Genomic DNA, 26,350 nt, shown 5'->3' with positions numbered 1-26,350 from the left:
TGGAATTGGGGTGCTGGGAGCTGGAATTGGGGTGCTGGGAGCTGGAACTGAGGTGCTGGGAGCTGGAGTTGGGATGCTGGCAGCTGGATCTTTGGAAGCAGGGAGTGAGTGATTCCAGTGTCCTTTGGAGGTGCCAGTCTGGCAGCTGGGAGAGCCCAGGGCTTTCTGAAAATCCCCCTTCCAGACCCAAAATGTGCCCCCGGTCCTGGGTGTGTTCTCCATCACCTGCCCTGCCCACACACCTTCCTGTGCCCCTCGGAGGCTGGGAAGGGGCCGGACAGTGGGATGCAGGATTTTACCACAACATCCAAACCCTTGCAGCCGCAGCACCGCGTGCTGTGCCTGCCACAGGGAGCATTTCGGTCATTCCTAAGTGTCCCGCCCAGGTGTTTCTGCCCAAGTACCACCCGGAGCTCACCTGCCCTTTCAGCCCTGGCCGTGCTTTCCTGCAGGATCATTATTTGCTCGGTTTTATTTGGAATTTCGGACGAGCCCTCCCCGAGCTGAGGACGGAGCTGCTCCGAGTGCGCTCCCCGCAGAGCAATCCTGGAACATCTCGGCTTTATTACGCCCCGATTAGAGCCTGTTGCGCTGCGGGCAGACTCGCTCGCCCAGCCCCGGCTCCCTGCAGTAGCCGGGCACTGCCAGCGCCGGGGAGAAGGCAGCACGGAGCTCCCAGCCCCTGGAATTGCCTCTGAAGTGGCCGGGAAAAACTGTGGCATTTGGGTGGAAATAATTGGTAGGTTAATTCCCGGGGCTCTCCCACCACCCTGCAAGGAGGGCAGGCGGTGAGGGGGAGCAAGAGGGGAAGCTGCCGGCTCGGGGAAGGGTTTGGGATGTGCTTTCACAGCCCTGCCCTGTTCCCACCCGGAGCCCCCCAAACCAGAGCAGCTGTGCTGGGGAGGCAGAGGCAGGGAAAGGCAGTGCCGGGGGGGGGCACAGAGCGAGTAGGAGACCACCAGGACTCGCTGCCCGTTGCCTGGGGGTGTGGAGGGGAGGGTGAGACAGGTCACTGGTGAATCCCTGCTGTGTGTCATGTCCCCCACCCCTATGGACTGCGAGACCCAGGTGGAATGGAGTGAACTGAGGACAGTCCCAAAACTGCCACAGTTCCAGAGCTTCTCCGTGGTATCAGTTTGGGTTTAATGGGCTGCAGATGTCTGTCTGTTTGTCTGTCTGTCTGTCTGTCTGTCTGAGGCCACAGTGTGTGTGCCCAGAGTGGCTCCTGTGAGCTGGGTCTCACCACGTGGCACGGACAGGCACATCCAGCCTGGGACACTCTTGGCCAGGGGTGTGACTCTGGGTCTGGGTGACAAGGGACCTTTTTGGGTCCCTCTGCTCGCTCCAGCAATGTGGGCAATGCCACCACAGCAGGCTGGGCCAGCTGAGGGCACACGGGGGGCGGGTGGCAGTGACCTCGTGGGCAGTGGCAGCGCCTTCATCCTCATCCTCCCTAGATTTTCCCAGGTAGAACGTGAGGCAGGATCATGGGAGCGGCTGGCAGGACCCCCACGGCTTTGCTCCCCGTTCTCCATCCCCCTGCAGCTTTCCCAGGCTGGTGAGGAGCAGAGCACATGCCCATTCCCAAACAATGGGCCTGCTTCCGTGCAGGAAGCAAGGTCGGATTTGTTCTCCCTGCTTTGCCCCCTCCGGCCAGTTATAAAGGGGCCAAGCCATTGTCTGAACCATTTCCATGACTCAGTCCCCAGTATCCTGCGATCCAGGGGACTCTCAGCCAGCACAAAGCTCCGGTGGCAGCGGCACCATGGGCTCTGGGCAGGGTGGGGGGCTTGGGAAAAGGAAGGCGAGCGCTGGCTGTGCCTTTCCCCTCCGTGCCCCTGGTACTGGAGACAGCGGGATCTTTGCCCCCACCAGCTTTCCTGGTCCCTCCACCCATTGTCCCGGCTTCCTTCTGCTGAGGGAGGCACAAAGGGTTGCAGTGGGAGCAGTTGTGGTTCCTCGCTGAGGTATGGCCAGGTGGGGAGAGACGGAGCAGGAGCCGAGCAGGTCCCGTGTGACCCCATGGGGAAGGACAGGGACTGTCTCTGTGCCATCATCTCCATCCTGGCACCTTGTGCCCCTGGTCCTGGGGATGCCCAGCAGGTCCTGAAGATGCCCAGCAGGGCCTGAAGATGTCCAGCAGGGCCTGGGGATGCCCTGCACATCCCAGGGATGCTCTGCACATCCTGGGAATGCCCTGCACATCCCAGGGATGCCCTGCACATCCTGGGAATGCCCTGCACATCCTGGGACTGCTCTCTGGGTCCTGGGCTTCTTTGCAGGGAGGTGGAGAGAAGGAGCTGTGGATGGAGTTGGGGTGGCTCGAAGGAGGACATGGAGAGGAGCAGAGCCAGGATGGGGACAGGACTCGTGGATCAGGGATGGTGACACCTGGGGATGGACAGTTGGGCTGCCACCTCCTGGCACTGGGAGGTGATGCCAGACCCGTAGTGCTGGTGGCTCGTGGGGGGACCTGCCAGGCAGTGAGGCCACCACGGCCACTGGGGACACTGGGGCCAAGGGAGGAAGGAAAGGAAAGTGAAAGTCCGTGGCTGCTGCTCCGGCCTGGCTGTTGCCATGACGACCCGAACAAAGCTCCCGTTCCCTCTTTTTTTGGCTCACTTGGGCAGGTCCTCGGCCCCTTTGTTAATTGTTTCCCTGTCCAGTTTGGGGGTTGCTCCTCCCACCTCCTCCTGCCCCTGGAGCAGCTCCGGGGCCTTGCCAGGGCAGCAGGAGCCCGGGGGGCACATGGAGGTCGCTTGGCCCCCAATAACCATCTCCCTCTGTGACCTCTCGGGGTGTTGTCCCAAGTCAGGGGTGACAGAGAGGGACTGGTGGCTCTGGGAGCACACGAGGCTGCCTGCACTGCCCGTGCAAGGGGTGGCACTGGGAGAACCAGTCCCCCCAGCTGGGGAGGGGGTTCAGGGGGGTTGTGGAGGAGCTGCCTTTGTGTCCTGCCCTGCTGCATGTTTGGTACTTGCTGTATGACCCCAGGAATGCTGTGTCCTCTCTGGACCTCAGTCTCTCCATCTGTGAAGTGGGAACGTGTATCACTGAGCTCCTTTTGCTTTTGGGGTCTGGGGGTGCAGCCCACTCGGCATCTTTCATGTTTAATCCTCTGGGTGAAGATTCCAGCTGGGAAACTCTTCCAGGTCCCTTTTTGACTGGCTCTGCCCAGCTCTGCTCCTGCCCCTGTGATGGGAATGGGGTGAGGGGAGGCTGTGTCGGGGTGGCTGTGGGGTGGGGGTGCCCAAACGCCCCCAGAACACCCATGGCAGTGTGTGGTGTGGGGGAGCTGTGAGTCCCAGGAGCTCCATCTCTTCTCTTCTCTTTCTCCTGGGTGAAAACAATGTTTGGAGAAAAGAAATTCCCAGGGAAGAAAATAACGGTGTGGGGGAGGAAACAGCTCCGAGTCAATGGGAACTTTCCCGGTTGGTGAAACATAAACAGTCCTTCCATGTTGACATAACATTTCAGAGACTTCATTGCAGAAAAAAGACTGTTTGTCAACATTCATCTGCCCAGCCCACCCCCTCTCGCTCCAGCTGCACCGGTTGGATCAGACTGAGGCATTTTTTCCCTTGGGAAGGTGGGTGATGGCATTCCCAGTGGAGCCACCGATGGGATGAGGAGTGTGGGGTGCTGGATGTGGGGCACAGGGTGAGCTCCTGAGCAGGCCAGGGCAGCAAAAGCCCTACCAGGGGGGGCAAAGTGGTTTGGTGGCGTTCAGTCCAACTTTAAGGATGATTTAGTGATAGATTTGAGGTGGTGATGTTGACACACCACCCTCAGTTCGCACACACGTGGGTGAAACACGTGCACACCTCTTTCTAGGTGTGTAAAGGCACCTCTCCAAAATTCCCTTCATCAAATCCCTGGCTTCCCAACAGGTAAAGGCTGCACCTCGAGGAGCCTGGGGATGTGGTGGGGGTACTACCAGCAATGGTCCTTTGAGTATCACAGACCTGAGGGTCCGGGAGGCTCCGAGGTGCTGCTGCAGCTGCTGGGCACGGGTGAGCTTGGAGGGCCTCACCCCGCACTGCTGTTCGTGGGGCTGTGAGATCATTGATTCGGGGCATCAGGAAGTTTCCATCCTGGCCATAACCCAAGCTGGTGACCATTGGGCTGGGAAGGATTCCCAAAGTGCAGTGACAATGGTACCGTTCCACTCGGGCTCCAGCTCACAATGGTGCTGCTCTGCTTGGGCCCTGATCCAGGGAGAGGGTTTGCCAAGGCCACGGAGGAAAATTGCTCATCCTTTGTTTCCCACCTTGGCTGGGCAGGTGATGTTTCCAATTGTTCCCACCCTCACCACGCAAGGGCTCCAGGTATGGTCGGGGAGTGTTTCATGGCCCAGCTGGGCGGTCAAGGGTGAGGGCTCGGTCAGGGCTCACCAGGAGCTCCTGAGATCCTGGAGCAGGGAAAGGGGCTGGGGGGATGAACCAAGCAAAAGCTTGGGGTGATGTGGGAAGGAGCTGCTGGAGGCCGGGCTTTGGGGTCTGTCTCTTGGCATGTTGGGGTTTTGGGACCTCCCCGGGGCTGTGGACTGTTGTCTTTGCAAGCCAGGCACTGCTCCATCCCTGGCTGGGAGCTGGGGGGGGATCGTTCCCTGCTCGGACTGGGGCACTGGGGGGTCTCACGGTGTCTCACAGGACTCAGTTTTGCGGGGGTCTCAGTTTTGCGGGGGTCTCAGCCCCTCCGCAGGACTCCAGGGCAGAGCATGGGAGCAGCGCGGGGCTCCCGGCGGTGTCACACGTGGGTCCCCCGGCGGGGCAGGGGGTCCCGAGGGGAGGGGACGGGGCAGAGGGGCCGCCCCGGAGCCGGCTGCTGGCTGGCTGGACCGCTGTCCCTCCTCCTCCTCCCCTTCCCCTCCTCCTCCTCCTTCTCCTCCTCCTCCTGCTCCTCGCTCCCTCTCTCCGCCCGGCGCCGGGGCAGCTCCCACCGGAGGCGCTGGGGACATGGGGCGGACCTGAGCCGGGAGAGGCGGTGGCGGAGCCCCCACCGGCACCGGCACCGGCGGCAGCACCGGCACCGGCGGCAGCACGGGCAGCACGGGCGGCGGCGGGACCGGGCACAGCGCGGCAGCGCCGGCGGAGCCGTGAGTGTGGCCGGGGGCACGGCCGGGGAGCACCGACACGGCCCCGGGGTGACGAGCATCCTCCGGGGTCGCGGTCCTCGACCCCGGCTGGGCTGAGCGGGGCTGGGGGGGATCGCCTGGGAGAAGCCCCCTCCCCCTCCCCCCAAAAAAACCCCTTTTCTTGAACGGGAGAAGGAAAAAGGGGAAGCGGGGGCGCAGGGTCCGTCCCCCGCACAGCCCCGTCCCCGCTGCAAAGTTCGGGGGCTGCAAACTCTCCTGCGAGAGCCCCGTGTGGGGCGAGGGGAGCGCGGCAGGAAAGAGGTTAATCCACAGGCACCCCCCGGGACCCCCGTTCCACCCCTCAGGGAGGTTTCTCGCCCCGTCCCACTGGTGACCGCGGCTCCGGGTGGGACCCGTCCCCTTCTGGGTGCTCTGGGCCGGGGGCGGCGGGGGGCGCACGGGGGGCGCCCCCCCCCCCGACGCGGTTTTGGGGGGTCACAGCGCGGTGTGCACGGACAGACGGACGCGCGGCGCTGGCACAGACAGGGCGGGCGCGGGGCCGCGCACACGCGCGCGTCCGCGGGGCTGGGGGACGTTTGCGCCGGCAGGCGGGGGGCATGGCCCGGGGTCGGGGTCTCTGTACCTCGTCCCCATCCCTTGTCGCGTTCCTCATCCCCATCCCTGACGCCTGTCCCTCATCCCCGTCCCTCTGTCCCCCCGCGGGACCGAGGACACCCTCGTGCCCCGCCGGGCATCTCCCACCGCCTCCCCCGGGTGCGCCCGGCGGGGACGGAGGGTCCCTGTGGGGGTTCAGGGTGGCTCCAGCCGGCCCTGCAGAGCCGGGATCCGGCCAGGAAAACTTGGTCTGTGCCGCTCACGGATGTTTTGCTGGTCCGAGAGCGACTGAGGTTGTTCTAACAAACCGCAGCCACAGCGTCGCGACAGCGCACGGCCGGAGAGAGGGGCTGGGAGCGGGGATGAACCTTGTCACCGCTGTCGCCACTTCCCCATCAGCCATGGCGGGTCCTCCGAGCCGCGTGTCCCACCCGGCCGGGGCGGGTTGGGGGTCTCGGGGGGGGGGGGGGGCGAAGCTGCTGCCCAGCGGAGCCCTCCCGGCAGCGGGACTTGTGCCGAGGGGTCCTGGGGTGGCTGGCGGGGCTGTGGGTGCAGGTATGGAGGGGTTTGGGGGGTTTCAGTATAAACCTCAACTCAGGGAGCAGCTGGGAGACCTCATCGGGGACCTCCGCAGTCCAACACCAAAGTTAGTGGCGGAAGAGAAAACCAGGAGCTGCGTCGCCCAGGGAGCCGTAAAGGAGAGGGTTTAGTGCGAAATGCGCAAATAAACACAAAGCTTTGCTTCTTTCCACCTCTGCCTAATGATTTCCAGGGTTTTGGTGCCAGGGAGGGATGATGCTGCCCAGGAAAAATTGCAGACCGTGGCCGTGTATTGTTCGAGTCTCAGTTACATCTTGTGAAGTACCTTCAGCACAGAAAACACTTGACTTCCAAAGCAAATCTGGAGTAATAGATTTTAGGAGTGAAAAAGGACCATTAGCTCAGCTAATGTGATTTTCTCCATAGCACAGAGCAGATAATGTCCCTCCGTTACTCTCCTATTGAGCCAATAACTCCTGTTTGTAATTCATGCAATTTCCTTTTAGTTCAATTTAATTTTACGCAGAATCCCTTCTGTTGACACTGATACAGTACTTTTTCTCTCTTCTTTTTGAAAGCCTGCGATTTCAGAGGCTTTGTGTTAAAAATAGCAGCTGTCCTTTGACAAACGTGGGCAGGCTAAAGACAGTTTTTCTAAATCATTTGCAAGTGACACATTTTCACCAGCATCTCCCTCCGTGCTGGTTATTTGTTTCCCTCCCGTGGCAGAGCAGCTGCCCTTGGCATCTGAGCTGTCAACCTCACAAAATCCCTTCGGAGCAGACAAATAGGTAGGAGCAGAGACCCCAGATTTTTCAAAAATCCGTTTCCCTCTCCTGGTGCCATCAGGCAGCTCAGCTCCTCCTGCGGTGCTTTTTTTTTTACCCCAGCCAAACCAGAGCGCCCAAGCCGCCCCACCCCGCCGAAATCCCTCTTGCAGCGAAGTTTGTTCCAGGCGGGGTGTGACATGTCCTGGGGGGAATAGCTGGACTTTTTGTCTCCCTGCCGCGATGTCCATTTTCCGCGGGGGTGCCGGGGGAGCTGTGCCCTGGCACGTCGGGACGGGGGAGATGGAGCAGCTCGTAAACTTGTTATGTGCTGCAGGGGGTTTAATTTCGTTGATGGGCTGCAGAGGAAGGGTTTGTCTCTCCGTGCAGGGGAGCACAGTAAATCTACTCTTTCAGTGGGTTTATTTTTGTATTTGGTGCTTGGTGGGGTCTCCTGAGCCCGCCTGGAACTGAGACTCGCTGGGGCCAAGCAGTTGTTAGGAACCTGTGAGCAGGTCGGGGTGAAGGGGGGCTCTGGGAGCTGCCAGAGGTGTGTTTTGCACCCCCCAGGTGAGTGTTCTGGGGAGACATGGTGGGGGGGTCCATCCCTGCTGCTCTGGGGGTTGGTGAGTGCCACCAGCACTGGGGTGGGGGTCAGAGCAGTGTCCCTGAGCAGAGAGAGCACCCCTGGGGCCACAGGGGCTGCTGCTGCAGGAACTGGAAGTTTGCTGGTGAGCAGATGAGGTGGCAGAGTGAATCCCTGTGGGATACAGTGGGATACTGGGCAAGCTGGGTCCCCACTGCTGTCCCAGCCCTCCACGTGCTCGGAGGATGCTCAGGAATCCTCAGGGATCCCTCGGGCAAACAAACAAACAGCCCAAACAAACTTGGATGGGTGTTGCTGTGGTGCTGGTGTCACAGCAGCTCGGCTTTTTGGGGGTCTCTCACCCTTAACCCAGTGGATCTGGGGGGTCGTGGACCCTCGGGGTGGGCAGAGCCTGTAAGCCCACGGCCCGCGGCCTCTTGCCGCACGAGCGGGTGGGCCCCGCTTTGTCCGGAGCCGTGTTCCTGCTTGCTCCAGCTTTATCCCATTGTAAACACCTCGGGAGCGTTTTGTGCCGGCCTGGCTTTGTGTGTGCACGTGGAATTGCAGAAATCCAAAAAAGCTTTTCTTGCCCAGTGCCCACCTCTCAGCGCCGCCGCGGGCGGTCGTGGGGACGCGCTGTCGCTGCCGGGGCCGCTCGGCTTTTACACCCTGCGAGTTCCCAGCCGTGCCAGCAAAATGCACTCTGCCCATTTCCCTAAATAAATACCTTTATTGGAACAAAACAATCCCCTCACAGGCAGGGCAGTCGCTACCTAGAGCCCGTGATGCCGTGGAGGAGCCGGCTGCCCTCTTTTGTTCTCTCCCGCGGCCGCGGAGCAGGACCAGGGATGAGAGATTTTCATTTCACTGAATCACAGAGTCACTTAGGCTGGAAAAGGCCTTGGAGATCATCACTAACCCAGCACTGCCAAGGCCACCAACCTCATTTTCCCTTGGTTGGAAAAGAGTGGGGGGTCAGAGCAGCTTCTTTTCGTGAGTCTGAGGGCGGCTGGGTCTGGCAGCGGGGCTGGCGGAGGACATGGGGTTGATGGAGGAGCTGAGGGGGCTCAGGAGGAGCTGTGGGGCTCAGAGGGAGCTGGGGGGCTCAGGAGGAGCTGGGGGGCTCAGGGGTGATGATGGAAGAGCTGAGTGGATAAGGGCTGATGATGGAGGAGCTCGGGGATGATGGAAGAGCTGGGCTGGGGGCTGATGGAAAAGCTGTGGTGCTCCAGAGGGGCTGGGGGGATCAGAGCTGATGGAGGAGCTGGGGGGATCAGGGCTGATGGAGGAGCTGGGGGGATCAGGGCTGATGGAAGAGCTGGGCTCAGCAGGAGGGAGAGCCCAGAAAGAGCCCCTGGGTCGGGCGTTCCCCGGCTGGGGGTCCCCTGCAGCATCACGGCCACCCCTGACCAGCCAGGGCTGGGCTCTCCTGGGCTCTGCTGCTTTATTTCTCACAAACTTCGTGGCGTTTTTGGTTTCATTGCACTGCAGGGAGGAAGATTTGGGCCACTGTGAAGTTTTGTATGATGCATCATTAATTTCCACCCCATTTTAACCCAGTAGAGAACACGCAGAAGGGAAATAAATTAGTGCAGCTTGTGACAGTCCTGCTGGAAAATGTGCCTGTGCCTTTACCCCATCCTGTGCCTTTTGGGGAGTAACTTCAGGAGTGGAATGTGCTCCCTGGGGTAGATCAGCCATGCCCTGGGAGCTCCCCCTGGCTGGGTGCTGCTGGTGCTGGGCTGAGAAGTGCGTGGGCTCCTCTGGCACGAGGAAACTTGGCAGCGTCCAAGGCATCAACTTTTGGAAAATTTTCTGCTGCTTGGAAGCCCTCCTGCCTTCCCTCCCTCCCTCCCACTCCGTGTCCACCTGCTCCAGGACCACATGTCACGAGCTGGAACTGCTCCAGCCCTGAACAAGGGCTCTGCTGAAACAGCCTCAGCCCCTTCACCCCCGAACACCCCACCAGCCCCCTGCACCCCAAATGTCTCAGCAGCTGCTTTGAGCTCAAATCTGTTGTTTTCCGAGGGAAAAGCCTCTCCTGTGAGCACTGCACTGGAGGGAAGCTCCTGTCCCTGCCTCCTGTCCCGCAGCCCTTCAGCCAAAGAATATAAATCAGGAGATGGGTCTGAAATATTTGAAATTCTGACTCTCCATAATTTAATGCTCCATTAGCAGCCAGGACTGCTCCAGGCATGTGACTGTTATAAAAGATGCAGGCGGGTGGCAAGGCAGCCTCCTGCCACCTACCCCGGGTCCCTCATGAGAGAGGGACAAGATAATTTGGCTCATCATTAAAGTCACCTGAAGACCCCTGAGAGCTCCCACCAGCCCTGGCCAAAACCTGCTGGCCCCAGTTATTGTTATTTTACTCCTGCCTGGTGAAGGCACCTCGTGGCCGTTCGTCCCTGGGTGGAAAGAGGATAAAGGTATAAATTAAATATAGCGAAGAGAATCGAAGGAGCACGAGGCAGCAGCGAGCCCAGCGGGGCATTTGACCCTCTTTGCCTGTACAAAATGGGGTTATCAGGAGCTGGAGACTCGCGGGAGAAGGAGGAGAAGGTGTTGAAGTTGGTGGGTGGAAATTCATGGCGGTGTTGCCGCCGTGGTGCCGGGGCTGTGGCTGCCCCAAGGCTGCCACCCAAAACTAGAGCTCTTTGGGCATGAAAGTCAACCTGTGCTGTTCAGTGGGGCTGGAAGGGCTGAGCACAGGCAGGTGACGTGGTGCTGGGACAGCAGGGACGGAGCAGGAGCATTTCCCAGCCGAGGTGAGACGTTTCCTGGCACATGTGGCACAACAGTCCCCTCGGCGCTGTCACCGTCACCGTGTCACAGGTGTCTGTCTGGCTGTGGGTTTGTAGTGAGCAGCCTTCATCCCCTGTAGTCCTCCTCCCTTGTTCTGACTGGGTGTTCTGGGTCCAGTTTGCAGCCTCGGTCAGAGCCTGGAGAAACCACTTGGTTAAAAAGCTGAGCGGGGTGACAGTGTGGGTTGAGTGAGCCCTGGGCTCCCACCTCTGCTCTGCTCCCCACGTTGGCTGGAGGGGCCACCAGGGAGCCAGTCCCCAGTGCTGGCCACCCCCTGTCCCTCCTGCCACCACCCCAGGCTGCTTTGTCCCCACTGTGTCCCTGCTGGATGCAGGGAGGAGAAGCTCAGGGTGGGGAGAGGATGGGCCGAGGTCTGTAGAGGGGCTGGCACAGGTCACCCCTGGTGTGCCCACAGTGGGGACAAGGGGCAGCAGGAATTGGGGACCACCCAGGGAGGTGAGGGGTGTGAGGAGAGTAGGAGCCCCGAGGAGGGCAGGAAGGTCATTCCCCCCCCAGCAGCCCCTCTGGGTCACCTGCTGAGTGGTGAGCTGATGTGGGAAGGGTTTAGAAAACCCTCTGCCCCGGCCCAGGGTGGCAGCCCTGCCTGCTGCCTGCCCACGAGGGCAGGGCGTAGGGGAATGCCAGAGCCAGGGGAATGCCAGAGCCCAGGCTTATCTTTTGTCTGGAACAATGGAGGGCTTGGCCCTATTGTTCTCATTTCACGCCCAGCGGAAAGCGGGTCCCCTGGGGCAGAGGCTTGCACGGGAGCGTGCCTGGCTGCAGGAGGGGATTTATGGGCAGGGACAGGCAGGGACGGGCAGGGCTGGCAAGGATGGGCGAGTACAGCAGGCTCTCCCTAGCCAAGCTGTGCTGAGTGGCCCTGTGTGGGGGCTGCTGCCCGTGGGAAGCTCTCCCAGTGAATTCCCCACAGGGAGACCCTTTCCTGCTCGTTTTTCTTGTGACATGTGGATTTTAGGGATGGGTTATTTCGGGGCAGATCCCCAGTGTTGCGCAGTGGAAGCTGGAGGACCCATCTGTACCTGTGCAGACTGGGCAGGGCAGAGCAGAATTTACTTTCCTTGGAGGCTCTTGGGCTCGGATTTGGGTTCCCAAGTGCAGCACGGGCCTCTGGGCTCCCTTGCCTGGTCCTTCCTGCTACATTTCCTTGGGTCCTCAGGTCCGTCCTGGGGGCTGGGTTGGGGAACACACATTTTCTGTGTGAGGTTTGTGTGTGTGTGTGTTTTCAAGCTGGTCCTGGGGGCTGGGCACCAGGGGAACAGGCACCAGGGGTCCTGGGAGTGCTCAGAGCCAGCTGTACCCGTGGCACATCGGGATGCAAACCACAGCCCCTCATGGCCTCCTCCTCCCTTCATTTAGGGGGGCAAAACGGGGCTGACCCCCTCCCCACGGGCTCCCAGTGCCATCTGCACAGCTCCAGCAGCCACATGTGACCTCGCCAGGGTGGCATGAAATGCCTCTGGTGCCTTTTGTTGTCCCCGTGGTGCCCGAGGGCCGCAGCAGTGAGGGGCAGCACAGTGGGGTGTGGGAGCTGCCTGTTCCTGCCTGTTCCTGCCTGTTCCTGCCTGTTCCTGCCAGGAGCACGGCAGGACGTGGGGGCTGGAGCTGCCAAAGCCCCTCGCTGGAGGCTCAGGGACCCTGGGGGAAATGGGGATAGAGCAAGGGGGGGATGGCACAGGTGCCACCAGGCACAAAGAACCTCTTGTGTGCTGCGGGACACAGGGAGGCCCGGGCTGGCTGGGGGCTGTTGGACACCCCCTCCCAAATGGGGAGGGCTGGCAGCTTCCTGCCGGTGCTCCTTGTCTGTGCTGGGGTTTTTGTTGTGCGACAGAAACTACCCTTATGGGTCAGTAAAACCTTGTACCCAGATCTCTCTGCTCCCCCAGGGGAAAGGAGCCGGGTGGGAGCTGCATTTCTTGGGATTTAGTTCCTCCAAATCCATAGAGGAGAGGAGGGATGAGGTACAAACCCAACCTGGCGGGATGGTCTCGGTTTGGAGGTCGCTGCTGTTGAATCCCTTGGGTGCTGCAGCGGGATGGGTGATGATCCCCTACCCCAGAGCCCAGGGTCTCTCCTGGTAGTGATAAAAATGATAAAAACGGCTCCTGCTCCCTCCTGCAGCTTCTCTTGTGAACGTGAGACGAGGGCGATGCCGCTCTCAGCTGCCGCTGCCACCGGATGCTCTGGTTCAGCCGAGGGGGGATGATCTGAATCCGCACCCCAAATCACCCTAAAACACCACCATAACAACTGTGGCTGAGGGCGGGAAGTCAAGCCAGAAGTGTTTTTCTCAGTGGTCTCCGCCAGCCCCATCCAGCCCTGACTCCAGGGAGCCAAAGCCCAGCGGGGCAGAGTCAGGGCTACCTTGGTCAGGGGGATGGTTTGGGGCAGGGGGGGTTTGGGGCAGGTGATGAACAACCACTGGCCTCCAGCACCCGTCCCTCAGGCTGCCTTCTCCTTCAGGGGTTGCTGCAGGCCCTCGTGGGGCAGCTCCTGACACACCAGCAGAAAAATCTGTTGCTGGAATGTGAAGCAGCACCAGCAGCTGGAGCTCCCCAGGCCTTGAATTTGGGCAGCAGCAGCTGAGGGGGCGAGTGGCTCCACGGAGCCTCTGTCCCTCCATGTCCCTCCATGTCCCAGCATGTGGCAGCTCAGGCACAAGGATCTGGTTATTGCAGCTCAGAATCTCAAACAAAGACACCCCAAAGGTTTCCAGGGCGCTGGTGTCTGTGGGATGTGGAGCAGAAGCACAGCCCCATGATTTTTGGGTGCCACTTGTGAGGGGCACCGGGGCTGGCTCTGGGCATCCTTTGGTGCTCACTTGTGCTCCTGGCTCTCCTGGGAAATGCAAGATGGGATTGCCCCCCATAGATGGGAGACTGGAAGAATAAGGACTTTTGTGGAAGGTGTCAGATGGCACGAGAAGCTCTGGGGTGGGGGGTTATGGACGGACCTGGGGCTGAAATAGCAGCAGGTCCTGTGTGTGCCCAACACCACCTATGGATGCCCTTGGAGTGGCATGTGGAAAAAGGGGTTGGAAAGCTCTTCCCTCCCAGCAGCCCCAGCCAGGAGGTGCAGGGCAGGCCGTGGTGAGGTGGGTGAGCCCCGTGTTGGTCTTTTTTTCTGAGCAGGAGAGGAAAAGGGTCAGATGTCTTCGCCCTCCGTCATGCGATAGGAAAGTATTGTTTGCGGAGCAGCGAGTCAGCCGTGCCCCCCGCTCTGCCTGGAAACGCTGAGTGAGTGAAATTACACAAAAACACACTGAGATCGGCCTCCCTGATAAGCCCGAGGGCCGCTCTGGGGTGAGGGGAGGGCAGGAACCGTGAAGGAAAGGAGGGAGACGAGCTCCCCACCACCCCTCACCACCACCACCCCTCACCGTGCCAGGGTCACCGTGCCAGGGTCACCGTGCCAGGGTGAGTGAGTTGTCCCCATCCTTCTCCTCCTGGCTCTGCTGGTCTCCTGCATCCCAGGAAGATCTTCCTTTTATTTCTCTGGGTTTGCTGATTTTTAAAATTTCTCGCCCAGAATTGATCGATTGGTGCAAACCGGGGAGTGGGGAGATGGAAGGGGGCAGTGTGCTGGGGTGGTTGGAGGGGGTTTGGGAGCCATCCCAAGGATCTCTGTTGGATTCCAGGGATCTGGCAGCTCCCCTGCCCGTCCACCACCCCTCTGTGGGCACTGGTGGAACTTTGGGGCTGATCCCACTGTGGGGCTGATCCATCCTCCCCGGGGGCTGGGTGCAAAGGCTCAGGGCCCACCAGCCAGCTGGGTTTTGCTGCTGATCTTTGCATCCAAAACTTCTTTTAAAAATTGTTTCTGATGAGGAAAAAAAAAAAGGAAAGAAAGAGTAAACACCCGTTTTCCAGGGTGCCAGGCTGCCCCTGCATCTTCCGTCCTTAATCTGCTCTGATGTTTCTGCGTTTCCTCGGCTTGTAATGCAGGGAAGGTGGGAAGGGCAGAGGAAAAGGGATGCACGAAGAAGGAGGGCTCTGGAAATGTGGAGATTGAGGGGGGTTGTGCTTTTCCCTGGAGGTTCAGACCTGCAAGGAAGGGGATTTTCTGGGAGAGGGGATTTTCTGGGAGGGGGGATTTTCTGGGAGAGGGGGATTTTCTGGGAGGGGGGGATTTTCTGGGAAGGGGAGTTTGTGCTTTCAGCACTTCTCCCCCCTCATCCCTGCCCACGCTGCCGCTCCAATCCCAGCGGAACACTCCTTCTGCTGGACACCCCCTTTCCCTAAAGATCCTTTCGGCCACATGACCCTCCCTGGACACAAACCCATCCTCCCACAGAGCCGGGGGGGGCGGCACAGGGAGTGTTTTCCCCATGGATACGCCTCGTGGAGTGGAAGGACAAACCCAAACTGCCCTGCAGACCGTCTGGTCCCGAGGTCAGGAAACGGGAATGACCGGCGCGGTCCCGGCCGGCACGGGGGCTGTCCTGGGATTGTTCCTGTGCCGCCTTCCCCGGGGCTTTGCACGCTCTTAAATAATCCCAGCGCCGCGGAGTTTCCTCCGCTTCCCCGATGAGATCATTCCCTGGCCAATAAATCCCGCGGCCGGGAAGTTCCACCTGAGGTTCAGTCGGATTTTTTTTCCCCCTCTCCCCTATTTAAAGCCTCCCTATCGCTCATCCCAGCAAAAGGAAAAATGTGTTTGGGTTGTGGCTGTGAAGATGGTGGCCCCGGGCCAGTTTTACACCCAGGGAAGGATCCAGATGCCTCTTTGTATTTGATTTTATTTGGATAGTTATAATAAACCCACTGGCTGGGTTTTGTCCGTGTCCTAACGCAGCCAGGCTGCTGGGAGGCAGCATCCCTGGATTTTGGGTTGTGGAGGAAAGCCCTTGTGTTCAGGGGAATGTGTACAGGGAGAGGCTGAGGAATCCTGGGCTCTCCTGGGTTCCCCAGGTGATGGAGGACATGGAGCATCCATGGTGCAGGACATGGAGAATCCCATTAAACAACCCAGATCCTCCTCCTCCCCCTGCTACAGCCTGAGAATTCCTCCTTTCCTCCCTGCCTTGCACCTAAGTGAATTTAGTGATTGATACGGGGTTATTTTCCCCTCTCCCCTCAAGTTTTGAATAGCAGGATTGATTGGATTCCCCCCCAAACCTCAGGAGTTTTCTCTGCTGGCTGCATCAGGGAGAAAGGGATCTCATTAGCAGTGCTGGGTATGGCCTGGAGGCCTTTGGAGGAGGCAGGTTGGGCTTTTGGGGATAGAATTAGTAAATGCTGGTTGTCATTGCTTTAGGGTTAAATCTTGCAAGCACAGTGTGGCAATAGGAGACCTGTGTGGCTGCTTTTCATCTTGATGAAAATTCGTGCTCCCCCACACCCCAAAAATCCATAATGTGTCAGTGCTGACGCTGAGGTACCTCTTCTGGGGGTGAGGGGGAGAAATCCCCCTATGGGGGCACCAGGATGGGGATCCCACAGCCCTGGAGAGGGGACTGGTCGGAAGGTGGGGTGCTCAGGGTGGCACATGCAGAGGGGTGACCCCCCTGCTCCTTCCCGTGCCGACCATTCCCGGGAGTTTCCATGATGCCAGTGCCCTCCCCGTGGTGTCACCGCTGTGCCCCGACCCCGTGGAGATGTTTCCGGAGGCCGTTATCCTTTGGGGGGAGAGAAATTCCTTCAGGGAACTGCTGGTGGATGGAGGTTGGACAAAGCCCCGTCTGTTTTGTGTGGGCAGAGGGAAATCCCAGCCCCTGCTCACGCCAGAGCTTTTCCCACAGGACCCCAGGTCTCGCCAGGGTGGAGAGGGGCAGTTGGGGTCTCTCTGGTGATTATCCATTGGATACTGCTGGGCAGGACACACCAGGCAGTTCACATGGGCACTTCCCACTGCCCCTCTGCCCCTTGGGGCATCACCCTCCCCAAAATCCCCTCCTGCCCACGGAAGGTCTCCCCTCTCAGCACAGCTTTTGCAGCTTTTCCGGCCCCCTGAGCTCTCGGCAGCCTCCAGACAGAGGGAGGTTGTGGCTTTCCGTGGGCAGGTGAGATGTTGTGAACATGTGGGGACGGGGAGAGTGCTGGCCCCCAAAATTCACAGCGTTTCCGCCGCAGCGCCCTGGTTTGTGGGGCAGCAGCAGGGTGGGGACACGGCCCCGCCAGGGAACACGTGTCCGTCCGGGACACGAGGAGACGTGGCTCTCACATGGTGGTGGCATTGCTGGAGCTGAAAATGCTCAGCACCCTGATGCCTTTTGGGTTTAAAACCTGCGCCTTCAGAAGCAACCCTGGCGTCTGACACTGTCTGGTCCAAGTCCCCCATGGATGGATGACACAGATTCCACATCCCCCCTGCCTTCACCCTCCCAGGGAATAACCCCCCACATCGTGGGATGCTCTGCATCCCTGGGGAGGGATGGCAGCCCCATGAACTTCCCCCTGGCAGGGACAGTGGCCTCGGCCATCCCTGGCCATCCCTGCCCGGGGATGGGGGAGGAAACCATCCATTCTTTTATGTGCGAAGGGACGCCGGGCGGAAACGCTTGGAAAGGGCCCCGAAAGGACATTCCAAGTCTGGCAGGAAAGCAGCCCCGTTCGTCTGGCAGGAGATGGGCCATTGTCTGTGCCGGTGGCCGGCCGGGATTCCTCGGGTCCTGCTTGGAAGGAGAAAACGTCCCGTGTGTGTCTTATTTTTTCCTCTGCCCCCTCTCCCGGGGGTCGGGGGCCGCGGGTGCTGCACGTGGCCGATGTGTGAGCGCTGCCAGTGTTGATGTCTTGGCTCCTCTGGCGTTTCCTCCTCGGGCCTTTGGCCTGTGTTTGCCCCTGGCTGGGTTGGTTACCTGGACCAGGGGCTGCTGGGATGGGTGGGGTTTCTTTTTTTTTGGGATGACGTTAGGAACCACACTGGGCTCCTGAAGGGAAGAGTTGCCATAACCCACGAACTGAGAACTTCGTGCTGTAACTGGGAGGGAGGACAGCAAAAAACCCCAAGAGCCTGGTCAACCTGATGGGCAGGTGAGGGCAAAAATCCCCAAAATTTGGGCAGCCCAGTTCCCCCAACCAGTTATCCCAGCCCTGCAGTGCCTGGGCAGGGTGGGGGTTTGCTGGCACCTCATTCCCCCCCTGGCCTTTGGAGCTGTTCTGCTCCACACAAACGGGGCCGATAGGATCAGGGCTGGCTAGCAGGCAGGAAGGGTGGCTCGGCCACCCGGAGAATTGCAGGACGTGCCGTTCAGGGGTACGAATGGGGAGAGAAAGACTGTTGCCCTCCCGAAAATCTTGGATTTGCTGGGCTGGAATTTGGAGGCAAGGTGGGCACGTTGGTGCCCGAGCAGTGCAGCCCTCCAAGGCACTGTGTGGGGAGGAAGAAGCCCAGTGGGTCCATTCCTGAGGACTCTTGGCTCCTGAGTGGGGCTGTTCGGGTCCTCCAGGCTGGTCCTTCACACCCCAATTCCATTCCCTCCCTTCCCCTCCACCCTGCATTAAATGGGGAACATTAAAGGTGAAGATGTTCTGTTTTTAGTCCTGGTGCCAAGGCAATTGTTCCCTCCCTTTTGTGTGCCCCAGGCAGCCCCAGAGCCCACACCTGAGCCCTGGGCACAGGCACCAGCCTGGAACGAGATAACGGGGCATTTTCTCCTTTTTCCCTTTTTTTTTTTCTGTTCGACAGACCGTATAATAAATCCTCAATGAGGCCTCTTTCAAACAGGGCCCTATTAAAGCACTGGCCCCATTTTAAGAGCAAACTTCCAGTGGCACCGGGAGGTTAAACACAATGGGAGTGTGACCTGCTGGAGGGTGGGACGGGGCTCTGTACCTGTCCCAAACCAAAGGCATCGCTCGGTGCCATGGCACCGATGCTGCTGCCCCTTTGCTCGGGCAGCATCCCAGCCCCGGGGAGGGAGGGCAGGGATGGGGTGAGCAGGGATTTTTGCCTTTAAAACCCCCAACAAGCCTGGAGGGAGGGAGTGGCCGCGCTCTCACACCTGAGGGTCCGAGGCAGGAAAGCCCCCCCAGGGCGAGGTGCTGCAGCCACGCCTGGTTTTCCCCACCTGTAGCACATCCAGAGCAGCCTCCTGAGACAAATCCCACCCTGGGCACAGCTCCCCCTTGGCCGCCTGCCACCACCTCGTGCCGTGCCCGGTCCCTGCCGGGGCGGGCGCTGGGTTTTGGGGTCCGAGGTGGGCCGGGGGCAGGAAGGGGCGGCGCGGGCGGTGCCGCAGGATGCTGCAGCCCCCGGGCCATGCCGGGCTGGAGGAAGCCCCCGGGGCCGGCGGAGGTTTGTTCAGCGGAGGGCAAGGGAACTGAGATTAAAAAAAGCCCCGCTAAGATCAGAAAGGCTGGCGAGCACAGTGCCCTATTGTGGAGCTGTCACACTTCCCTTTACTTTATTGCTTTTGTCCAACACCCCATTGTTCCACTTCCTTTTGTCCCCTATTCACAGCCCTGGCTTTTCATTACCCAGCCGGCCTTGTTGTTTTCATTTCTTTTGTTTGAAGTTCCTGAGAGGAAGGTTTTATTTTCAGCGGTTTGATTAATTCGCAGCTTGAGCTGGGCTTTGTTTGTTATGTAATTGCTGCCCTGAGCCCGGCTCAGCTCCATCCCACTTTGCACCCCCAAACTGGGTTCAGGGTCTCCTGATCAACCAGGGGGGTTGTGGGGAGGCGAGAGGGTCATGGTTTTAGGGTGCCAGCCCCCAGGCAGGATGCCATCCCCATCCCACCTCGGCAGCCCCTGTGGTCCCACAGCCCAGCTCCTGGCAGTGGCCGATGTAAATCCCTTCCTTAACAGCCTCCTTTTCCCATTATTCCTGCCTGAAAGGCGAGCTTTGGGAGGGTAGTGCTTGTTCCCATTCTTGCTGTGTGGTGTGAGGGTTGGTGGCCCCGAGAAGGCGAATTCACGTGGGCACTGCCCCGTGCACAGGGCTGATCCCGGCCTGCCTGGCACTCGCTCTTGGATACCACCCCGACAGCCCCAGAGGGTCCAGAGAGCTGGGGCTTTGCAAGGAACTGTGACACGGTTTTTGGGCCAGATCCCACTGAATACCAGCTCTGGCCGTGCTTGGGGTCCCCTGGGGTGTCACATCACCCCCCATAACACCCCTCCATCACCTGGGCGGTGCCCATCCGGCAGCACCGGGAGTTGGATTGGCACCCACGGCCGTGCTGGGGAGGTCAGGGGGAGCAGTCCCAGGCCCAGCCCCTTGCCCTGGCCGGGGCTCAGCTGGTCCCAGCTCTGTGCTGTGCCGGGGACTCCCGGAGGAGCAGCTCTGGTGGCCGTCCCAGCCATTGTTCAGCAGGACCAGGATTTCCATTTCCCGTCGGAGCGGGAAACCTGCCCGCTGTCCCACTGGCTTTCTAGGCACGGCTCCTGGGCCAGGGAGGGGGAACCCAGGCACCCCTGGGGTGCTGGAGCGGGTCTGGCACAGGTCTCTGTCATGGTGAGCCTTGGGTTGCCCCATGCCAGCTGCTGGGGGAAGCACGAAGGCACGTGCTCCTGTTATCCCTCAATCCTGGACCTCCGGGTTCTCCTCTTTAGGGATTTGTTGCTCCACTCCCTTCACAGCCCAAAGTGTGAAGGCTTTGGTTTATTCCCTGGGTTTTGAGCCCCAAATCTGCAAAAACCTGAGCTTGGGAAGCTTCAGGAACAAGAGCTCAGCTCCACCAGGCCATGGCAAAAAGCAGGACCGCTGTGGGTGGAAAAGCAGCACTGTGGGGCACCCCAGCGTGGGGCCAGGCTGGGAAAGGGGTGTCCATGTCCAGGGGTGCCCTGTGGCTCTGCTGATGGCCCTATCACCCCACAGGATGTCCATGAGGAGCCCTGTTTCCCCCCACCTGGAGCTGGATGGAGCGGGCAGCATGGTGAACTGCACCATCAAGACGGAGGAGAAGAAGGAGGGCGGCTACGAGTCCCCTCCGGGGGCTGCTCCCAGCACTGAGCCTCGTCCCAATGACCCCCCAGGGCCACCACCGAGGGACAGCACTGACCCCCAGGCCCTGCCACAGGTGAGTCCCATGGCTGTGACAAACAGGGTCCTGGCTGGGGTCCCGCAGAGCCCTGTGGCCACCCCTGCTCTGGAGCTGGGCTCCATCCCCTGGCAGAAGGGGTGGCTGTTTCCCTGGGCAGTTATTCCTCACCTTGAGGAATCCAAGCTGAAACCTGAAGCTCCCCCAAGGCTTTTCTGGCTGCTGTTGGTGCTCTTGGGTCATCCTTGGGGTTTGAGCACTTCACCTTTGACGTGGAGCCCCCCACACCCACCTCCAGATGTGCTTCATCCCTTCAGCCTCCCTTTTGCATTGCTCTCGGGTTTTCCCTGCCCCTGACCAGCAGCCTCAGCTCTCCCACTCCCTGTGGTGCCTTCTGAGGGGAAAAGAGCTCAGAGGAGCTGGGCAGGCTGAATAAATTGTAGAAAACTCCAGCAAACAAGTCGTTAGGGTGTGAAGAGCAGCGCTGCTCTCAACCCGGGCAGGGGGAATGTGCCTGGTAGAGTGTGTTCGAGCCGGGCAGGCTCTGAGCATCCCACCAGCCCAGAACCTCCTGCCTGGACAGCTGGGGCTGCCCCTGTCCATGGGAGCAGTGCCCAGTGAGCTGTGTGTGCCACAGGAGTCCCGCTCTCCCGCCGGGGATGTGCCCGAGCCCCGGCGCTCCGCCTTCGAGCCCGCCGGCAGCGGCCAGGACAAGCTGGACTTCAACAGGAACCTGAAGGAGGGTAAGAAAGGTTCATGAGTGGCCTCTTGGGGTCCCCTGCTGGCTCCCTTCGGGCTTCTTGGTGTTTTTCCAAAAGTGCAGGGTGAGAGGAACCACCCCCTCTCGTTCGGAGCCGTGGGTTGTGCTCATCTGGTTGTCCTTCTCCTCTCCCTCTCCCTGCTCCCCCAACCCTGGTCTCTGCCAACACTGACAGTGATGCCAACCATCGAGAAGTTGCTGTCCAGTGACTGGAAGGAGAGGCTGCTGGGCCGAAACTCCGCCGAGTCCAAGGAAGTGAAAGGTGAGGTCTGTCCCCAGCCACCCACCTGCACCAGCCTCCCTCCTGCTCCCCGTGCCTGGACTGGAGACACAGCATTTCCCACCTTAGCAGGAGGGGAAATGTCTGTATTTCGTGTGGGTTTGGTCGGTTTTAATTTGATATTTTTGGGGTGAGCATTTCTGGTGGTAACTCGCCTCTGACAGCACAAAGGGGGTGGTTCAGCACACGATCTTTCTGTCCCTCACTCATTAAGACATTCCCTGGCCACATCTCTTACCATGGTGGAATCAGGGGCAGAGGGACTTCTCTGCCTGCCCAGAAACCCCCCTATTTTCTGTGCCCACCCCAAAGACTCCCCATCTTGCTCCTCGGTGCTGGCAGGACAAGGAAAGGAGATGGGAATTGCACCCCTTAGACAATCAAACCACACGGGGCCCTTCTCACCCAACGGTGCTGCCGACACCCTTTGCCCTCTGTAATCCCCAAATCTCGGCTGCTTGTTCTTTTCCAGGAACCCAGGAGAGCCTGGCAGAGAAGGAGCTCCAGCTCCTTGTCATGATCAACCAGCTGTCCACGCTGCGGGACCAGCTGCTGACGGCCCACTCGGAGCAGAAGAACATGGCCACGATGCTCTTTGAGAAGCAGCAGCAGCAGATGGAGCTGGCGAGGCAGCAGCAGGAGCAGGTGGGCTCAGGGGACCACCCAACCCTCCAGGGATCCCTTTGGGATCCACCAGACATGGGTGCAGGACCAGGACAAGGACTGTTATACCCCCCCTGGGAATGCTGGGGGGTGGTTTTGGCCTTGGGGGCAGTGGGATTTCTGCCTGCCCAGAAACCCTCCTGTTTTCTGTGCCCATCCCAAAGGACAAGGGTCAAAGGAGATGGGAATTGTGCTCCTTAAAATAGTTAAACCACACTGGCTCCTTCCTGACTGGGCCCACTTTGCTCCTTGGACACCTATTTTTCTTCTCCCATGGCCTGTGCACTGCTGAGGGAAGGGGAACACCCCTGTCACACCTCAGGGTGGGGGGACACATCCCTCCCAGCCCACTTCTCTCCCTGTGCCCCTCGAGGTGGCCCAGGGGCAGCTCAGCCCCTCCTCCTGCCCTCCCCACAGCCCTTGGACCCTCCACAGACCCCTTGTCTCCCTTTTGGTGGTGATGGGTGCCTCATCCTGGGCTGGAGCCCAGCTCAGCAGTGCCATTGCTGTCACTGACCCCCACTGTCCCCTCCACCAGATCGCCAAGCAGCAGCAGCAGCTCATCCAGCAGCAGCACAAAATCAACCTGTTACAGCAGCAGATCCAGGTAAAGGCAGGGGACACCTCCCCACATCCTCTTCCCCGTGTCCTCCTTCCCATGCCAGAGGATTGCAGCCTCCTCACGTCCTTGTGTCCCCTCCTGGGTCCTGGTGAGGGGATGTCACCTTCCTGCAGTGTCCCACAGCAGTTCTCTGGTCTCTCTGCTCCTCTCCCCTCCAGCAGGTCAACATGCCCTACGTGATGATTCCTGCCTTCACCCCCAGCCACCAGCCCCTCCCCGTCACCCCCGACTCCCAGCTGGCACTGCCCATCCAACCCATCCCCTGCAAACCAGGTGAGAGGGGTCCCCTGGGGCTGCCCCAGCCCTGTGGGGTGGCCTTGGCCCCGAGCCCACCTCCCTCACCCCCAACCCTGTCCCTCTGCTCCTCACAGTGGATTACCCGGTGCAGCTGCTGCACAGCCCCCCTCCTCCCACGCTGAAGAGACCCGCCGGCCCGGGCCACCTCCAGATGCAGGTACAGCCCCAGAGCACCTCCACACCCTGGGCTGGGGGGTTTGGGGGCTGTGCTTCACCCCCCACCCCCTCCTCTGCCACAGGAGACCTCGCAGCCGCTGAACCTGACGGCCAAACCCAAAGGTTCCGACCTCCCCAGTGCCTCCAGTTCGCCCAGTTTGAAGATGGGCGGCTGCCAGTCCCTCACACCAAGCCACGGGGCCACCAGGGACCTGCAGACCAGCCCGTCCAACCTGCCTCTGGGTGGGTTCACCGATGGGTGCTCCCCTGCCCTCCCCTGGTCACCTTTGGGGACAAGTGACACCCCTGCTCCCAGGGGCACCTCCTCCCCGGGGTGACCTGGGTGGTTGCTCCGTGCCAGCCCTCGGGGCACTGCGGTGACAGCCAGGGTGGGATGGGTGCTCTGGGGGCAGTTTGGAGGGGCGGGTGCTGGTGCTGATGGGTGCCCATGCCGGTGTCCTGCCAGGGTTCCTGGGCGAAGGCGATGCCATCACCAAAGCCATCCACGACGCGCGGCAGCTGCTGCACGGCCACGGCGCAGCCATGGAGGGGTCGCTGGGCAACCCCTACCGCAAGGTGAGGGTCACCTGAGGGGGACCAGCCCTGTTGTCACTGGGGCCTGTCCGTGGGCAGGTTCCCTGGCCGGGAGCTGCTCCCTGACTGCGCTGTCCCACAGGAGCACGTAGGGATTGATTCCTCCCCAGTGAAGGAGCGGATGGAGGAACCCCCTGCCCACCGGCTGGACGAGGCGCTGCTGACCTGTGAGATGGACGGTAAGGACGGCCGAGGGCACCACGGGGACCCCACACAGGCTCCTTCCTCTGAGCCCCAACCTCATCTGGGGTCTCCCTCGCAGGCTCACGGCACTTCCCCGAGTCCAGGAACAACAACCACATCAAGCGGCCCATGAACGCCTTCATGGTGTGGGCGAAGGACGAGAGGAGGAAGATCCTGCAGGCCTTCCCAGACATGCACAACTCCAGCATCAGCAAGATCCTGGGTGAGTGCTGGGGGGCTGGGGGGATGGACACAAGATTTAGATGATGGGGAGTGGTTCCCTGGACATCCCCAGCCCAATGGGACTCCTAAGTCCCATCAGGATGCTCAAGTCCTGTTGACTCTTGAGCATCTCCAAGGATGTTGCGGCTCTCGCAGCACCTCCCAAGCTGGTCCAGCTCCAGCCTCCCAGGTGCTGAGCCGAGGGGATCAATCCCTGGGGAAGGTCAGGGCTGGGGACCTGTTCCAGTGTTCCTGGAGGGTTGACTGTGGCCTGAGGCTCCCACCAGCTGTAACTCCAGGTGCTGTTTGCACACAGGGAGTGGTACCAACGACTGGCATTAATTAATTAGTGCTGTGGCGGGTCCATCCCAGCGGAGAGCCAGGGTCCCATCCCTTGGGCAGGGCGTTAAGGACGCTCCCACTTCCCTCCACGCAGGTTCCCGCTGGAAATCCATGTCCAACCAGGAGAAGCAGCCGTACTACGAGGAGCAGGCGCGGCTGAGCCGGCAGCACCTGGAGAAATACCCCGATTACAAGTACAAACCCCGGCCCAAACGGACCTGCATCGTGGAGGGGAAGCGGCTGCGCGTGGGCGAGTACAAGGCGCTGATGAGGAACCGGCGGCAGGACGCCAGGCAGGGCTACGTGATGGGGTAGGGACCCTCAGCAGGGAGGGGGGTTTGTGGGGTAAGGACCCCTCACCAGGCAGGGCTATGTGATGGGGCAGGGACCCCTCAGCAGGGAGGGAGATTTATAGGGAAACACACCCCTTACCAGGCAGGGATATTGGAAAGAGTAACAACTCCTTACCAGGGAGGGGTACTTACAGGGTACTTACCCCTCACCAGGCAATGACCCCTCACCAGGCAGGGAGATGCGATAGGGTAACGACTCCTCACCAGGCAGGGATGCTGGATAGGGTAAAGCACCCCATAGACCCCCCAGGGGTCTCATTGGTGTGTCCACGGGGGGGGTGCCCCCCTGGCACTGATGGAGTGGGTGTTCTCCTGTTGCTCAGGGGGTAAGCACCCAGCTGGCACCCCTGGGGTGGGTACCCCGGGAGGCAGAGGGAAGGGATGGGACCCCTCCACGCCCCGGTCAGTGATTTGCACCCCCCTGTCCCGCAGGCCCCAGGGCAGCCAGGTGCCCCCCGGCTCCTCGGACGTGCTGTACCCGCGGCCCGTGGGGGTCCAGCTGCCGCCCCCCCTGATGGAGCACTACCTGCCCCGCAGCGTGGACCCCAACATGCCCGTCATCGTCAACACCCGCAGCCTCAAGGACGAGGACGGCGGGGACGACGGGCACTCGGTGGCCGACGGGGACATGTACCGCTACAGCGAGGAGGAGGACTCGGAGGGCGACGACAAGAGCGACGGGGAGCTGGTGGTGCTGACGGACTGAGGGGGGCACGGGGGGCGCTGCGGGGGGGGTGGCAGGGCTGGCTGGCACCACTGAGGAGGTCACAGCGTCTCCCGCTGGGATGGGGCTCGGCCGAAGGGAGCGTCGCTGCCCGCCCGCAAGTGGGTCCCGTGAAGGTGGGCGCTCAAATTTGGGTGGTGGTGAGAGGTGGGGCTGTGGTTGGGATGTGCTGGTCGCACTGGCAAGGTGGTGAGGGCTGGCTGGGCCTTGCCCCAGTGGCATGGGGAGCTGAGGGCACCCCGCTTGCCCATGTGGGTGCCACAGCTGCTGCGTTGTCACCCCCGGAGGGGACCTGAGGGTGTCGGGCTGCAGGAGAAACTCCAGAGCATCTCCCAGCCCTCCAGAGCCTGTGGTCTCACAGGGAGCCTCACCTGCAGCAGGTGCCAGGCCACTGCTGGGACAGGGGCTGTGGACACGGGATGGGGACACGGGATGGGGACACGCTTGTCCCTCGCTCAGCCCGGCCTGACCTCCCCACCGTGGTTCCCACTTGGTCTTTTGAGCCTGCCAGCAAATTCCCACAGAGCCATTTTTAGCCCTCGCCTGGCCGGAGCTCCAGCCAGGGCTCCTGGGAGCCCTTTGTGCTCCTGACAGCTCTGGCCCACTTTGTAAATAAAGCAGGGGCTGTTCCTGCTGTGCCAGTCCCCTGGCCCCTGCCCTGGCTGTGGGGTGGCTGTGCCCGTCCATCCCTGGGCACCTCTCATGTGAGACCTGCACGGTGAGACCTCAAAGGGAGGGGAAACAACGGCTGATAGAAAAAAAAAAGAAAAAAAAGTAATAATCATAAAAAAATTACCTTGTCCCAGTCAGAGCCCATTCTGGGG

At 60.7% G+C, this 26,350-nt stretch overlaps 1 protein-coding gene across 1 annotated transcript; it reads left to right on the top strand.

The window, feature by feature from the left end:
* Nucleotides 1-6,970: 6,970 nt before the first annotated feature.
* Nucleotides 6,971-25,514, top strand: SOX13 (SRY-box 13). Its single transcript, XM_027659799.1, has 15 exons — nt 6,971-7,023; nt 13,540-13,644; nt 20,168-20,369; nt 20,968-21,073; nt 21,266-21,352; nt 21,843-22,015; nt 22,572-22,640; nt 22,814-22,928; nt 23,027-23,109; nt 23,192-23,351; nt 23,575-23,684; nt 23,785-23,881; nt 23,965-24,108; nt 24,544-24,760; nt 25,235-25,514. The coding sequence occupies exons 3-15, from the start codon at nt 20,169-20,171 to the stop codon at nt 25,506-25,508; spliced, it is 1,836 nt and encodes a 611-aa protein (XP_027515600.1). The 5' UTR covers nt 6,971-7,023; nt 13,540-13,644; nt 20,168; the 3' UTR covers nt 25,509-25,514.
* Nucleotides 25,515-26,350: the final 836 nt, after the last annotated feature.

Source organism: Corapipo altera, unplaced genomic scaffold (genome assembly GCF_003945725.1).
Source record: "Corapipo altera isolate COAL_440 unplaced genomic scaffold, ASM394572v1 77b, whole genome shotgun sequence".
Lineage (NCBI taxonomy): Eukaryota > Metazoa > Chordata > Aves > Passeriformes > Pipridae > Corapipo > Corapipo altera.
Note: the sequence above shows the minus strand (reverse complement) of the source record. Positions and strands in the feature narration are given on the sequence as shown.

Bases quoted from the DNA above. Each gene is read 5' to 3' on its own strand.
- SOX13 (XM_027659799.1), top strand. From the start codon at position 20,169: ATGTCCATGAGGAGCCCTGTTTCCCCCCACCTGGAGCTGGATGGAGCG. The intron at 23,352-23,574 runs GTGGGTTCACCG...GTGTCCTGCCAG, and splicing joins CCCGTCCAACCTGCCTCTGG to GGTTCCTGGGCGAAGGCGAT. The intron at 23,882-23,964 runs GTAAGGACGGCC...TCTCCCTCGCAG, and splicing joins GCTGACCTGTGAGATGGACG to GCTCACGGCACTTCCCCGAG.